General features: G+C 40.1%; 1 protein-coding gene across 4 annotated transcripts in view; it reads right to left on the bottom strand.

The window, feature by feature from the left end:
- Positions 1–77: 77 nt before the first annotated feature.
- unc93b1 (unc-93 homolog B1, TLR signaling regulator) overlaps positions 78–15,627 on the bottom strand; it is an 88,602-nt gene continuing 73,052 nt past the window's right edge. For 3 of the 4 annotated variants that reach the window (XM_012960408.3, NM_001100253.1, XM_031904740.1), the window contains 6 exon segments: positions 14,870–14,963; positions 14,659–14,786; positions 14,382–14,564; positions 3,479–3,752; positions 2,003–2,121; positions 78–887 (listed from right to left, as the gene is read on the bottom strand). In XM_012960408.3, coding sequence (XP_012815862.1) covers positions 594–887; positions 2,003–2,121; positions 3,479–3,752; positions 14,382–14,564; positions 14,659–14,786; positions 14,870–14,963 — 1,092 coding nt within the window. In that variant the 3' untranslated portion in view covers positions 78–593. 4 annotated transcript variants of the gene reach the window in all.

The raw sequence follows: 15,627 nt of genomic DNA, 5'->3' as shown, positions 1-15,627 counted from the left end.
CACAAATCTGGCAGCTTGCTTCTGCTACGTTCAAAAGTCAAAACCACAAGGACAGAGAATAATGGGACAGACAGATACGGCTTTCAATAGCAATTACTTTCATTAAGCAAAACAATATATTTTTGGGTTTACATTGCCTATTAAATAATTTCTTAACATAATCTGTATCACCTTTACGAAGCATACAGTTTAAGTTTGCTACAGAAACACTACAGTTTGAAAAAATAATAGGAATAACATAGATGTAGCCATTCAAGCTGAAACAAGACTATAGTGCACATAAAAGCTAACCTATGTAAAGATCCTCTTTCAAGATATTTGTTGACCAGAAAAAGTATAATTGAAGGTGCGGGTGAACAAATACATAATTTTTTTCCACTTAATTACATTACTGGACACTTAATTACAACTCATTTAATCTACTTGTTCGATGAAAGGAAAACCAGATAGTCTGTGGTGGAACTCTCAGATCCTAGTACAGCAATGTATCAATCCTAACCATGGTACCACTTTGCCACCCAGTGGAACAATTGACTTTATATAGGATAAATGAAAAATAGAGCAGTTTTTCATCTTTTTGGTTTCCAGAATCATCACTCCTCATCTCCCACTGCTTGTTCGTAGCATTCCTTCCTGCCTGGCTGCCTGTAGCACGGAACAGTTTTATCCTCCTCTTCACTTTCTCCACCTTCACTCTGTTCTTTCTCACCCTCTGATCCAGATTCATCTGAGTTTTCCTCCTCCATATAGCGGTATCCTTTGACTTTGTGGCGCGGGGCTGGTATTTTAGGAACACGATAGGGCACCTTGCAGCTCAGTTTATGCTCCATCCACAGATAGGAAAGAACAGAGATTAATGCAGAAGCCAGCATGATGCCCAGCTTAGCCTGAAAAATGCAGTGTGGATAGAATGAAAGCAAAATGAAAACAGTTTTTGTATTATTAGAATTATCTACTTATAAAAGTAAGCAATGGGCATAATATGTTAACTTAAGCAGTGAAAATTCTAATCCCCAGTTTTCATTGTGCAAACCAATTTTATTCCTCAATTTACCTCTAAAATAAAAGTTGACATATTCTACAGTGTGAAATTGGTACTGCCAGTTGGTTTGTTTTGACAGGCAGGGCCAGAACTAGGGGGTTTATTTAATGCTAAAATTACTTTTAGCAGACTTAAGGTGATCCTTTTTACAGAAAGATCCCTTATCTGGAAAACCCCAGGTTCCAAGCATTTAAGGTAATAGATCCAACTCCTGTCAAATATCAAGACACCACTTGAACTTTTGAAACATATATTTAATCCATGCCCATTGTGACATAGGTATACAACTAGGTACACAGGCTATGATTTTTCACACATGTGCCTGAAGAAAGAAGAAGCAGAAAATGGATCACTCTGTGGTGCTTGCTATAAAGTACCCCAAGGCTGGTGCAGTTTTCTGCCACCCCCCATTGACTAAGACTTTCCTTCTTTAATAATCAATTCTAATGCAGAATGCACTGTTTTATATGCTGTCAAGTAATATAAATCTAAATCATTAATGAGCCTTGTATTGCAAATTTTATATGGTATATACTTTTTATATTTTAAGTTGGTTCCTAAGATCAAGTAACAGGTAATGGTATTGTAATTGCTATTACATGGTCTATGTAGATTCTCATTCATCCAGGTCACGATATACAGTATCTAGTAGAAATAAGTCTAAAACAACTGGACTTTTCTGAGTTTTTTTCTTTTTTCTTGAAAACTTTTTTCTTCAGTTCAAACAACTGGTAGGAAATTCCCCGGCATTTAAACCCTTGAGGGTTACAGTCACAGGCATCCAATCATAATGGTTCCATTGACTTTATTTATTATAAACTGACTATTTCAGCCAACACCTAACTGAATAAGTATTTTGGATAAATAAAATGTGGTAAACAATTTAAATACATTCTGTTTATTATCCCTAGAAATGTACTCCTTTGCAAAAAAAACAGCGACTGTGGGTTGTTTACTTACTGTCACAGGAATCCCAGACCAGAGATACACAATAAATATTGCGAGTGCTTGAAGCCAGTGATAAATTGTAAACACAAAGTCCTGTCGCTCTTTATCTTCATAAAACACACCTATAATAACTAGTGGTGAGGGAACAAGAATACAGTTAGGTTTGAAAACAAGAAAAAAAACAGCACAATTAGAATGTTAATAAAAAGGACTGTTATACACAGAAATGTATATGCATATGAGTTGCTTGCATCCTAGGTGTGGCAGTTGTCAGGGGTTTTCTGAACAGTTTGATAACCATGTGGCATGTAGAGATCCAAGAGAAGACAAATTTGTATGGCTCTTACTTCATCTGCTGCAAAAATAATTAAACTGCCAGCAGTTTATGCTTTGTAAAAGGCATAAAAACTTTAAAAAGCATAGAAACTTAAAAAGGTACAGAGTTAGTGTTTATCACATTTCTGAAAACCACCTCAAAGCTTAATGTTTACAGCATCATATCTCGCACGTTATTAGGTACGCAACAAAAGTAAAAGCCAGTTTGATGGTAAGATAAAATATTTCTTGATATAATGTAATAAATCACCCATTTTACACTTAAGCAGTAATGCAGCAGAAAAACTATTATTTCTAAGGATACAAACAGTACCAGCTTCGGTCACAACAGAAGGGGATTCTGGGAGATTTGTTAATAGAATTTTTGAATGAATAACAGTTGAGTTGCAGAAGAAGAGAGGGAGTGTAGAGTTAGATAACTCTCTCTCATTAATTCCTTGTCTTTAATAATATTGTCTTTGCATGCTATTTATAATTTTGCCATAAAATATTTGACCAAGGCTTTTACATTACCTATCTGATCCCCATCCTCCTCTGTAAGGAGGCTGCCATATTTGTGCTCCAGTAGTCTGTCAACATTAGAAGCTATATCTGACAGGCTTAGAAGGGACATTCAGGTTGGCAAAACAGAAAGGTTAAGTAACTTCAAGTAACAATTACTAACAAAAGCAGACCTATCAGCGATAACAATCAACATGACCTATAGGTAACTTTTAATGTACATTAATATTTTGAAGAGTAGTTTTTTTTTAATATCAGTATCACAAGTTTTTGTAACTGTATATATTGAACATATTTGTATTAAACATTCCTGTACTGCAGTGATCCCCAACCAGTGGCTTGGGGTCAACATGTTGCTCACCAACCCCTTGGATGTTGCCCTAGTGCCCCTAAACCAGGTAGTTATTTTTGAATTTCTGACTTGGAGGCAAGTTTTGGCTGAATAAAAACAAGATTTACTACCAAGTAAAGCCTCCTGTAAGCTGAGAGGCTACCTAATAGCCAATCTTAGCCCTTATTTAGCGCCTCCATGAACTTTTATGATGCTTGTGTTGCTCTCCAAATCTTTTTAAATTTGACTTTGGTTCACAAGTAAGAAAGGTTGGGGACCCCTGCTACTGGGTCTTAACTGTTCTCTATCTTAACACTTACTGCTGAGACCACTCTTGTTCAGTGCACTTCCAACACCCCACAGAATGGCCACTAAATACAGTAGGGGTTTCTGTGACTGCAGTTTTGGTGTCGGGCTCCAGAAGAACAATCCAATCAAGATGCAGCAATGTAGCAAGGTTCCGCCTACCAAGGGAATCTGTCTTGGGAAACGAAGCATGCAGAGGGCAAGGGAGGAAGAGAAAGAGGCTGAAATGCCATAGGCAGTAAGAAGAAAGGGAAGGCTCTCCAAACCAAGTGAGCAAACACCATAACACTGAAATGAGAATGTGAAATATAGAACAGTAATGGACAAGGAAATAAAGCAAAGGCAAAGTATGTTTAATAGGAGACAAAAAAAAAAAAAAAATATATATATATATATATATACATCAGAGGGTTATCACCACTTTATGATAAATTATTGTATCATTGTGTCCTTAAATATTATAAGTGACTGTTATTGAAATCTATATCATAGGGAAGGATATTAACAGATGCAGTTTTGATATACAATTTAAATGTATTAGCTGTTGGCAGAGATTAGTCCAAAAGGAATAAGTTGCTTATGAATTAGTTACTCTTTAAAGAAAACCAGTTTTTAAGCATTTATTTAGCTATAAATAACTTCCCAAAATGTGTTGGCAAACTTCAATAGTCTTAACACAGCAAAAGAAAATGATTAAATTGGAAAGGCAGGGTACATGGTGCTATGACTGCGCTACCTGGGTACATGATCATAAAGGGAGGAACAGAATTAAAAAATGAGCAAAAGTGTATCAGCTTTGGATGTTGAATTCCCCTTAACCTGTGTACTGGTAGAAAAAAAATCAGTGTTTTCTTTGTTGTCCTGTTAGGGTCTGTAAGTATTAAAACCCAGGACATTCTGACCTCTGAGCAATGCACTACCATGCTAAGCCACAGGAGGCTTTATGCGTGTATATTTTACATTAATACTTGTAAGTCTCAACAAGTAATGAGCGAACTTGTGGCATTTCACAAAACACAAACACATTTCACAAAGCTGGAAAAAAAGTAGAAAAGGCACAGGTTACATAGCAGATAACAGATAAGTTGCATAGTTTTCCATTGTATTCTACAGAGCTTATCTGTTATCTGCTTTGTAACCTGTGCCTTTTCTCCTTATTTCCAGTTCGAATGGCTGCCCCCACTGCTACACAGCAGATTATTTATATTAACTATAATAGGGTTTCTGAAGCAACACACAACTTTTACCAGTGCAGGGCAACATTACATTATATTCTAATTACTTTAAAACGTTTATATTTTTTGGTGTTACTGTTGCTTTAAGACATTAAACCTGCACTAACTCCTTTACGCCAAAGTCACACATGGCGTACAGTCTGCTTTCTCTGCCTGTTTTTAATAGGCAAGCAGAGAGAAGTGGATCTGCTCCTTTATGCTCCTGTGTAGCTGCACTGACAGGAACAGCAACAACTTGAGCGCAGCTACACGGAAAAGATATCAGACCAAAAATGCACTCAATAGTAAAAAGTAGGGATGGGCGAACAGTAAAATTTCCCTGGTTACTATGGCAGCCTTCACATCTCTGGGTATTTCCCCACCCTCGCTTACAGAAAAATAATTAATCCAATTAACACTCTATAAGGTCCACCCCCCCCCCCACATCAGCCCCTTGTCTTTTTTCTGGCCTCGCTTCAAGGATTTTTTTTTGTTGGATGCAATATTTTTATTTTGTGGCTCACATGGACCCATTTTTGGGATCCCATACCTGGGAAGTTGGCCTCTCTTCCTGGTAGGGCTATGCACATGTATTTCCTCTCAGAGGAGGTCAGCTAGCCAGCCCCGTTATTAGGCAGCCCGGGCTTATTATCATGTTAGCTCTGTGTCTGATGCAATCAGTTGGAGCGATTTACTTGTACCTAGGTCTCAGACCAGGTCTTGGGGCGGCACTATAGCTAGTTTCTTTTATTCTTGCTTTTCTGCTTCTCCCCTTTACTTACTTTTACTTTTGGCGATCGCGAGTCCGGAAACGCCGGGTAATGGACGTGATGCGTTCCAGCTTGGAACACAAGTTCGCTTCCGGCGCTGATGTCACTTCCGGGTACGCGAAGACGCCGCTTTGGCGCGAACACAGAGTATAAGAGGGGTTTTTTTGACTCGGTGTGCCCCCTCTCCTAAGCGCCTAGTGTGTAGGCTCCTGCCTGGCTGAGTCCCCCTACTTTTGCCCTCTGGGAGCAAGCGTCCTCTGCGCCACTCTCCTACCTCTGCTGCAAGGTATGTTAGTTCTGTTTGTGAACACAGTGTTTTCAGTGTGTTCACAGGGGTAGTTAGAAGCTATATTTTTCTTTTTCCTTTTCTTTTATTAGATGACTTCTAATCTCCAAGTGCCTAGTAGCCCAAAAAATGCTGCCAGTGATATTAGGAGGTGAGCCACTGCGTAGGTGGGTTGTTGGTCTCAATCAAAAGAATGCTTATTTTTAATTGATTTTATTTATGTTTATGTTTATTATTGTAGTGTGCCTACCCCAAGAAAATCTACTTCCAAAGAGAAACATAAGAACTATGTGGCTTGTGATAATCCAGCGCTAAAACACTTAAAATTGTGTGAAAGATGTACTAGAAGATTGGCAGGAGATGCTGCAGCTGATACTGCTGATGTCATGAGATGGATTAGAGATGCTGTAGCAGAAGGTGTTAATATGGCTACAAAACGTTCTGCAGAGAGGCAAAGATTTGGAGACTTTGTGGCAGAGCGAAAGAGATCACCAGAACCATGTTCTTTTGCAGATTCTGAGGAGGAAGAGAGTCTTCAGGAAGAACTTACTTCATCGTTTGATGAGACACTCATAGAACCTTTGATTAAGGCAGTTAGAACCCAGTTGGAGTTACCGGAAAAATCGGAGCAACAACCGTCTTCTTCAAATCCATTTAAGTATTTAAAGAAGGAGAGAGCTACTTTTCCCCTACATGAAGTAATAAAAGAGATTGTAGTCAGAGAGTGGGAAAAGACAGATGCAAAGTATCCGATTCCACCTAGGGTGCAGAGGTGTTATCCTTTTGAAAAAGAGGAAGAATTAGTTTGGGACAAGCCTCCAAAGGTTGAAGCAGCAGTCTCCAGACTGTCCAGAAAGACTCTCTTGCCAGTTGATGATGTGGAAAATTTCTTAATGCTATGGATAGGAAGATGGAAGCGTCATTGAAGAGGGCACACTTAGCACTAGGTGCAACTTGTAGACCGGCTTTAGCTCTCACCTCGGTATCCAGAGCAATGCAAATGTAGATGCAGAATGTGGAAGAGGCACTTAGAGAAGGGGTAGACAGAAGAAATATCATTGATGCTTTAGCGGAATTAAAGCTAGCCACGGAGTTTGTTACAGAAGCCTCAGTAGATTTGGTTCGTTCCTCGTCTAGAGCAATGGCTCTTTCTGTTGCAGCAAGAAGAGCCTTGTGGCTAAGAGCGTGGGATGCGGTTAAGGTATCCAAGATGAATCTGTGTAACTTGCCGTTCGAAGGTCGTATTTAGAGCATCAGGATCCAATGCAAACAGGTCTTCCTTTCGGCTGTCCAGCAGCTGTTATTAGACGGAGCCATTCTACCGGTGCCCCAAAAATTTCGGGGACAAGGGATTTATTCAATTCTCTTCATGCTAAAGAAAAAGACAGGAGATTTTCGGCCGGTCTTGGACTTAAGACCAATAAATACGTTTCTCCACATAAGAAGGTTCAAGATGGAATCGATATTTTCCATAGTAAAGATTGTGCAGGAAGGAGATTGGCTCCTGTCTTTAGATTTAAAAGATGCTTATTTCCATGTACCCATAACTCCGTCTCACCAAAGATTCTTGAGGTTTGCAATAAGCCAGGATCTCCATTTTCAGTTCACCTGCCTTCCGTTCGGGTTGGCGACATCTCTGCGAGTTTTTTCGAAGATTCTTCAGACATTAATAGCAGAGATCAGGAGGTCTGGGATTCAGATATATCATTATCTGGACGATATTCTTTTGATAGCTCAAGATCAGAAGCTCTTGATTCATCAGAGAGATCGGGTAATTCGGATTCTTTCGGAGCATGGATGGATCTTGAACTTGGAGAAGAGTCAGCTGGTACCTTCGCAAGATCTAATTTATCTGGGGGCCAGAACGAGACAGGACTTGGTGACTCTTCCAGAGGAAAAGAAGAACAGAATAAAGATAGCATTAACAGCTTTGAGGAGCAGGACTTACAGCACAGCGAGACAAGTGGGCAGTGTTCTAGGTCTCCTCAATTCAACTTTCCCAATGTTAAAATGGGCAAGGTGGCATATCAGACCATTACAAAGAATGTTTTGGAGTCAGTGGGACTCAGCAGTACAAGACTGGAATCAGAGGATATTCATGGAGGCTCAGATGGTGGCTTCTGGAAGAGAACCCGATGAAGGGTCATCGTTTGACAAAGACGACGTGGGAAACTCTAACAACGGATTCAAGTCCTTCAGGTTAGGGAGCCCACCTGAGGAGAGAGTACCGCCAGGGTCTTTGGACAGGGGAAGAACAGAGTCTTCCAGCCAACGTATTGGAGTTGAGAGCCATATGGAAAGCGATTCAGGCTTTCAGTGGTTATCTGAGAGGTACATCGTTATTACTGAAGATGGAAAACAGAGCGGCAATTTCATACATAAGGAAACAAGACGGAACTCACAGTCAGAGCCTTATGACAGAGTTACACCCAATTCTGAGTTGGGCGGAGAAAAATCTACAAGAGATTTCAGCGCTGCATTTGCCAGGGAAACAGAACGTGGTGGCAGATTTTCTAAGTCAGACTCTGATAGGAAAACACAAGTGGGAGTTGAATTCAGAGGTGTTTGCGAAAATTGTAAAAGAATGGGGTCTTCCGAAGGTGGATCTGATGGCCACCCCGAGCAACCGGAAAGTGAAGAAATTCTTCTCCCAGTTTGTTATTGTACCCAAGCATTAACAGTGGATGCCCTTCAGCAGAGTTGGAGTCAGGGACTCCTCTACATTTTTCCACCGATACCTCTAATACCACGAGTGCTGAGGAAAATCAAGAAGGACAGAGCCAATGTGATTGCAATTATTCCAAATTGGCCAAGAAGAAGTTGGTATCCTCTTTTGAATCTGAGCATACAGAAGCCTTTAGCCCTACATTACAGAGAAGATTTGTTGAATCAGGGGCCAGTGAGGCATTCCCAGCCACACATATTTTGCCTCTTTGCTTGGAGGCTGAGAGGGACAGGTTGAATAAGGAGGGTCTGTCTGAAGCAGTAATAAAAACTATGCTGTCGGCCAGAAAATTTTCCACAAATAAAACGTACAATAGAATTGGAAAAGTCTTTTCAGATTGGCTGTCTGCAAGACAAATAGAGATAAATCAACTCTCGGTGTCTCAGATCTTGCATTTCTTGCAAGCGGGCCTGGACAAGGGGCTAAGTTTAAGAACTTTAAAACTCCAGGTCTCAGCAATCTCAGCATTGACAGGCATACGGTGAGCCGAAAATCAAAATGTGGCAAAATTTATGACAGGGGTGTTACATCTCAGACCCCCAGGAAGGGCACTTTCGGCTACATGGGATCTGCCTTTGGTCTTGCATGCACTCACAAAAAGACCTTTTGAACCTATTGAGAGCATATCGGAGATGATGCTATCAATCAAAGCGGTTTTTCTAACAGCGATCACATTGTCCAGGCCAGTCAGTGATCTATAGGCGCTATCATCAGAAGCTCCTTTTACTGTTATCCAACTGCATCAAGTCTTATTAAGGCCAGTTCCAGGATACCTTCTGAAGGTGGTCTCTGCCCTTCATATGAATCATAAGTCAGTATTGCCAGCCTTTTTTGCAGAACCTACATCGGAGCAGGAACAGGCGTGGCATACTCTGGATCTTGTTAGGTGTCTCTCAACCTATTTATCAAGGTCCAAGGAATGGAGAGAATCTGACAGACTGTTTATTATTCCAGAAGGTAATAAGAGAGGCCAGGCGGCCTCAGTAACCACACTAAGCAGATGGATTGTAAAATGCATTCAAATAGCTTACAAGACAGAAGGATGGCAAATTCCTAAAGGGGTTAAGGCACACTCTACAAGTGCATTGAGTGCTTCTTGGGCGTTTCAGGCAGATGTCACACTCAACCAGGTGTGCAGATCAGCTTCATGGAGCTCAGCCAAAACTTTTCTGAAACATTATCATGTTAATCTTGCTTCCTCAAAAGATGTTATTTTTGGGAAAAAGATTTTAGAAGCGGTTCAATTCGCTAAAGAATAAAAATATTGAGCATTATTTCTGTATTAATTTCTTTCCCACCCCTTCTGATTGCTAGGGTATGGACCCAGAGGTGTGAAGGCTGCCACAGTAACCAGGGAAACGGAATTTTTTTTACCATACTTACCGTAATTTTCGTTTCCTGGTTACTATGGGCAGCATTCACACCGATCCCTCCCCAGAGTTAGCTCGGACTTAAAGACAAGGGGCTGATGTGGGGGTGGAACCTTATAGAGTGTTAATTGGATTAATTATTTTTCTGTCCTATCAGTAAGCGAGGGCGGGGAAATACCCAGAGGTGTGAATGCTGCCCATAGTAACCAGGAAATGAAAATTACGGTAAGTATGGTAAAAAAAATTCAGTTTTGTTGCACATTGCGTAATTTGACACGAGCATCACTTTCTATGACGTGCAATTTACCCTAGAAACCAGGCAGTGGTTTGAATAAGAGACTGGAATATAAATAGGAGAGGGCCTGTATAAAAAGATAAGTAATAAAAATTAACAATGATATTAGAATTGTAGCCTCACAGAGTAAGGCTCATGCCAGACGAGGCGCAGGGCGGATATTTTCGGCAAGCGGAAAAACACTTGCTGAAAATACTGCCCTAAGCCTCCTACATGCTCTGGAATTAATGAGATACGCTCGGGTGCAGGCACATGTAGTTGAAATACGCATAAAAACGTGAGAGAATGCAAAGTCTCACGTTTCTATGCGTATTTTGGCTACATGTGCCTACATGTGCATATCTCATTCATTCTGATGCAGGCACATGTAGGAGGCGTAGGGCGGTATTTTCAGCAAGCGCTTTTCCGCTTGCTGAAAATATCCGCCCCACGCCTCATCTGGCATTAGCCTAACAGTTTTTTGGCAGCTTTTTTGGCAGCCAGGGTCAGTGAACCTCCACTTAAAACCTGGAAAGAGTCAGCAGAGAAAAGCAAAAGTTGCAATGAATTTGCAATTCTATAAAAGTTAACTAGCCCCTTTAAGGTATGGTGATCTAAATTACAGAAAGAGTGCTTATCTGGAAAACCCCAGGTCCCAAGTATTCCAGATAATAGATCCTATACTATGTTACTATACAAAATGAAAAACTCGCTCAACATCAAACACTGAATTGTAATTGTTCACAAAAATCTGCTGACAAAAAAAGTTCTTGGGGGAGTTTGTATACACTCTTGGATAGAAATAACTGCTTTATAATTGACCACTACTTATCTAGCACCTGTTAAAGGAACAGTAACACCAAAAAATGAAAGTGTATAAAAGTAACTAAAATATAATGTGCTGCTGCCCTGCACTGGTAAAAGTTGTGTGTTTACTTCAGAAAGTCTACTATAATTTATATAAATAAGCTGCTATGTAGCCATGGAGGCAGCCATTCAAAGGAGAAAAGGCACAGGCACTTAGCAGATAACAGATAAAACACTATTGTATTCTACAGAACTTATCTGTTATCTGCTATGTAACCTGTGCCTTTTTCTCCTTTTTTCTAGCTTGAATGGCTGCCCCCGTGGCTACACAGCAGCTTATTATATAAATTATAGTAGTGTTACTGTAGCAAACACACTAGTTTTACCAGTGCAGCATAGGCGGATTTTCCATAAGGCTTGGGGAGGCTAAGCCTCCCCAAACCATTTAATCCAAAAAAAGCCCCCTCCAGGGAAAAAAAAAAAAGTTAAAAAAAAAAAAATCTGACAGAGCAATGTGCCGCTTGCGCTTCTCTGAGGAGATGGGTGCTGCTGCTGAAGTCTTTCTACCTAAAAATCGCTACCTGTTAGCTGACAGGGAGAGCCACTGTGTAATGACATCATTGTGAGATTTCAGATGGCAAATCTCGCAAGATTTCGGATGGGAAACTTTAAGAGAGACTCAAAGCGCCATGAACTAGGCACAAAGTTAGGGGGTAGGTGTGACTGAGCTATACTCCCAGGCTGCTTGTTTATGCTGGTGATTGGGATTAAAGACTGCTGATACTACACCTGCTAGTCTGGTATGTGGGGATTGTTTGATATTTAAATGCAATTCAGAGTGCAGTAAATTACATATTACACTTCGTTAAAACTGTTCCTGAATAGATGGTTTGGGGCTTTGGCCTTGGGTTGTAAGTTATTTAAAAAAATACCAAGAACCCCTAATATAAAACAATAGAGCATCAGACAGTGTACCTGTGGAGTAGCAGCAAAACAAGTGTGTCTAGGGGCCCTGACTAGATGCAGTAGGAGTCAGACTGAACATAATATAATGGGATGTATTGGCAGTAGTAGTCTGAAGCCCTTGTTAGGTTGCCAACAAAGGTGCCTGTCATAATACTGCATCTAGGGGTTCCTGCAATAACAGGCAGTTTGTGTGAGAGTTCCTATTGTAAATGGAGTGCGAAAGCAGTGTCTAGGGGTCTCAAGGGTATACATATATAGATTTGTATCTGGTACACAGTTGTCTTTTAAAAGGTCCTTCAGTGTCACATAAACAGAAAAATCAGAAAAAAACAGCAGCTTCCTGGAAGAGGGTTCAGCATGCACCCCCAGGGCTGCAAAGACACCTTTTCCCACAGTGTTGTGCTCTACATTCAAATCTACACCACATCTAACAGTGTTGGACAAAGGCACTACATGTGTGAAGTCATAGTGCAGTATTTGTGAATACCCCACTCTTTACAGCACCTTCAAAACATCTAAAGTATGGACATACAACAACAGCTTACATTGCTGCATACATGCCGTTTTTGTACTTTGATCCAGGGACTGATCTGATTGCCTTCTTGGAGTCAGGAAGGGATTTTTCCCCCCAGTGACGGGCTGCGATGCCAGGGGCCCACCAGAAAACCCTTAGATCATGGGCCCATTCTCCAGCTATTTGTACCCCTCTTCTTAATCAATCTCTTTATTCTTCCAGTCTCTTTTATTTACATAATATAATCCGTTCTTTAATCTATTCATACCCTGTGATCCCATACAGAAATAGAAAATGACTATGATATAGGCTAAATGCTTAGAAGCAGGAGGGCTCACAGGTAGTTTTCCTGGTATTCCAACATTGTTACCCCTCCAAGGCCACATTTTTTTTTTTTTCCTTACTCTGGTTGAACTAGCAGAGCAATTAGGCTAATTTTACTTAGACAAAAATATTACATTCATTGCTGGATGCATATATTTTTACATAGCAGATAACAGATAAGCACTGTAGAATACTGTAGGAGTGTTCTACCTCTTATAATAATAATAAGCGAGTGCTATACATATTGTTTTAAAATAGGCTGGACTTTGTCCATGTGGAGTGACAAATCATTCACTGCCGGAGGGCCCATCGCTTGGTAGCCGATGTATAAGAAAGATTTTAGCCTGATAATGCCAGAGTGCATTGTTAGACAAAAAAAATCCACCCTGTGCATTTGCTCAGTGACAGGTGAATGACAGCTTTTGTCAATGCCACATGACTTAATCAGCTGTTTCTCTGCTAGTGGAAAATTGCTGGCAAAGAAACTGTCTATGTGACATTAGCCTTAGCCTACCCAAACAAAAATATCACCCTCCGCCTATGCAGTGCAGGGCAACAGTGCATTATATTTTTATTACTTTAAAGCTCTTTCATTTTTTTGTGTTACTGTTCCTTTAAGCTGGGCTGTCACTGGTTAAATTTTGGGAACCCAACCAACTGTCACACAAGGATGGCACTGGTCTTTTGATTTCCCCATGTTCCAGTTGATTAAAATGCTATGTGAAAGCACAGGTTAGTGCAGAACCAGAGCATTCTGTATTTTGAATCATAGTCGGACCTGGAAATTAACAAATAAAAACTAAAAATAAATAGCTTGTGTTTATCCAGCGTGTATTCTTTGGAGCCAGTGTGTGCCCCCCCCCCCCCCCCGTGTGTATTCTTTGGAGCCAATGGGTCCGATTCACTAAAGGTTGATAACGCTTATCGCATACTTTTTTTGCGTTAAAAAGCATGCAATAAATAAGTACCGATTCATCAACATAATTTTGCATGCATTATCACTCATATAGCATGTGTTAAAAAGCGCATTATCGCAATGCATTATTTTTATCGCATTGCGGTAATTATCACATAGAAATAATACTAACGCAAGATTCACAAACACATATGAAGCAGTAAACGCATAAAATGTGGCAATAATTACTGTGAAACTTAACACCTCCCAGGAGTAGGCGTTACTGAACAAAATTGCAACTGGTGATTGTCTGTGGTGACAAGATGGAGTTTGCAGTCGGATTTTTTCAAGTATGTGATCTTCCTAGAGTGATGCATGTTCGTGTTTTCAGAGAAATGGTTATTTTCAGAAAAGTAGTTTTCAGAAAGTAACTGGTACGTGAGTAATAGCGTGCGCTAATATCAAGTGCGGCGAAAAATATCGTACGCGACATAAATTATCGAGCATGCATTAAGATATCGCTTAAAATCGCTGATCGCCAGATAAATAACACCAAGAACATTGCATCTTAATTCAGACATGTGTCCTTTTAGTGAATCGATTGTTAACTTGCAAAAAATAAGAAGTGATAATATTTTTAATGCATGCTATAAATATCACTCGTTTTATCGACCTTTAGTGAATCAGCCCCAATGTGTGACCTCTTTAGTGCACAAAAAACACTTTAACATGATCCAAATTCTTATTAAAGTTTATTACAGTAGCTACTCACCAAAGCAAAACATGTGCAGGCAAAAAGAACTTCAAAGCCACTATAAAGAAAGTATGGTGCTAGGCAGCGCAGGCGATAGTCCCGGGCATGTTTGAAGGGTAGTTGAAAAATGTTTCCCCATCCAATGCTACGCAAATCAATTTCTTCTGTAGGGCGGTAAGCTGAACCACAGAGTAACAAAATCTTTTTGTGATAAAAAAACAAAAAAAGGAAAGAATTTATGTTTACTTTAATAATATTTATTGTTTTATCAATGACTACTATGCATATTTATTACCAGCAACATCGACACCAATGCAGCACCCATAAGAGCACTCTCCACGTAGATGAGATTTAGGCTTGGAGGCAAAGTATGCAGTACAGTCAAGTTGAAATTTGGAAGAATCCCGTGCTGAATGGCAGCTCCTATTGAAAGTAAAGAGTCTGTAAACAAACCTTAGATAAATACAGTTTTTTTTATATATTTATGAAGGAAAATAGACACTCACCACAGTCTCGCACATTGAACAGTGTGTGATTGTACGAGTAAAAGAACTTGCTAAGGAAGAAATGCACTGGTAACTGAGCCAGTACAAAGCTTATCTGTGTGAAGAGGAAGACAAGTGTTAAAACATAACCTTAAAATAGGATTTTTTTTTTTGGATTAAATAGGATCTTAATGTTGGGCTGCAACTCCTGCTTTATTAACCATTTAACTGCCAACGACGTATGGGATACCTCGTGGCAGAAAAAGGGTTTAACTGCCAACGACGTGTCTCATACGTGACGTGTGCGGCCACTGCAGAGAGTTTATAGCGATGACAGCCCCCTGGGCAATGAGCCAGGGGGGCTGTCACATCGGTCCTGCAACGCGATCGCATTGCATCCGCTGCTTATTCCTGCTTCCTCCTTCCCCCCCAGCGCCGGCCCACTGACTTCCTGGTACTGGACTGCAGCATGGAGGGCAGAGCAGCGATCTGATCTTCAGGACAGGTAAGGCTTTTTTTTTTTTTGCACTTACACACGTATACACACACTCACATACATTTATACACACTTACATACATTCACACACACTTACAGCACACAATTTAGCAGTTTTTATTTTTTGTTTTTTTTTCATTTTTCATACTTACTTACACTTATATATACACACTTACACACTGTCACATAACTTTTACACATGTACACACATGTATACACATGTATACACAAAACGTTTTTTTTTTTGGTTTGTTTTTTCATTTTACCACTTTGTTTTTAGTTT

The sequence above is a fragment of the Xenopus tropicalis genome, chromosome 7 (genome assembly GCF_000004195.4).
Source record: "Xenopus tropicalis strain Nigerian chromosome 7, UCB_Xtro_10.0, whole genome shotgun sequence".
Taxonomy (NCBI): domain Eukaryota; kingdom Metazoa; phylum Chordata; class Amphibia; order Anura; family Pipidae; genus Xenopus; species Xenopus tropicalis.
The sequence above is the reverse complement of the archived record's forward strand: the minus strand, read 5'-3'. Positions and strand labels throughout refer to the sequence as shown.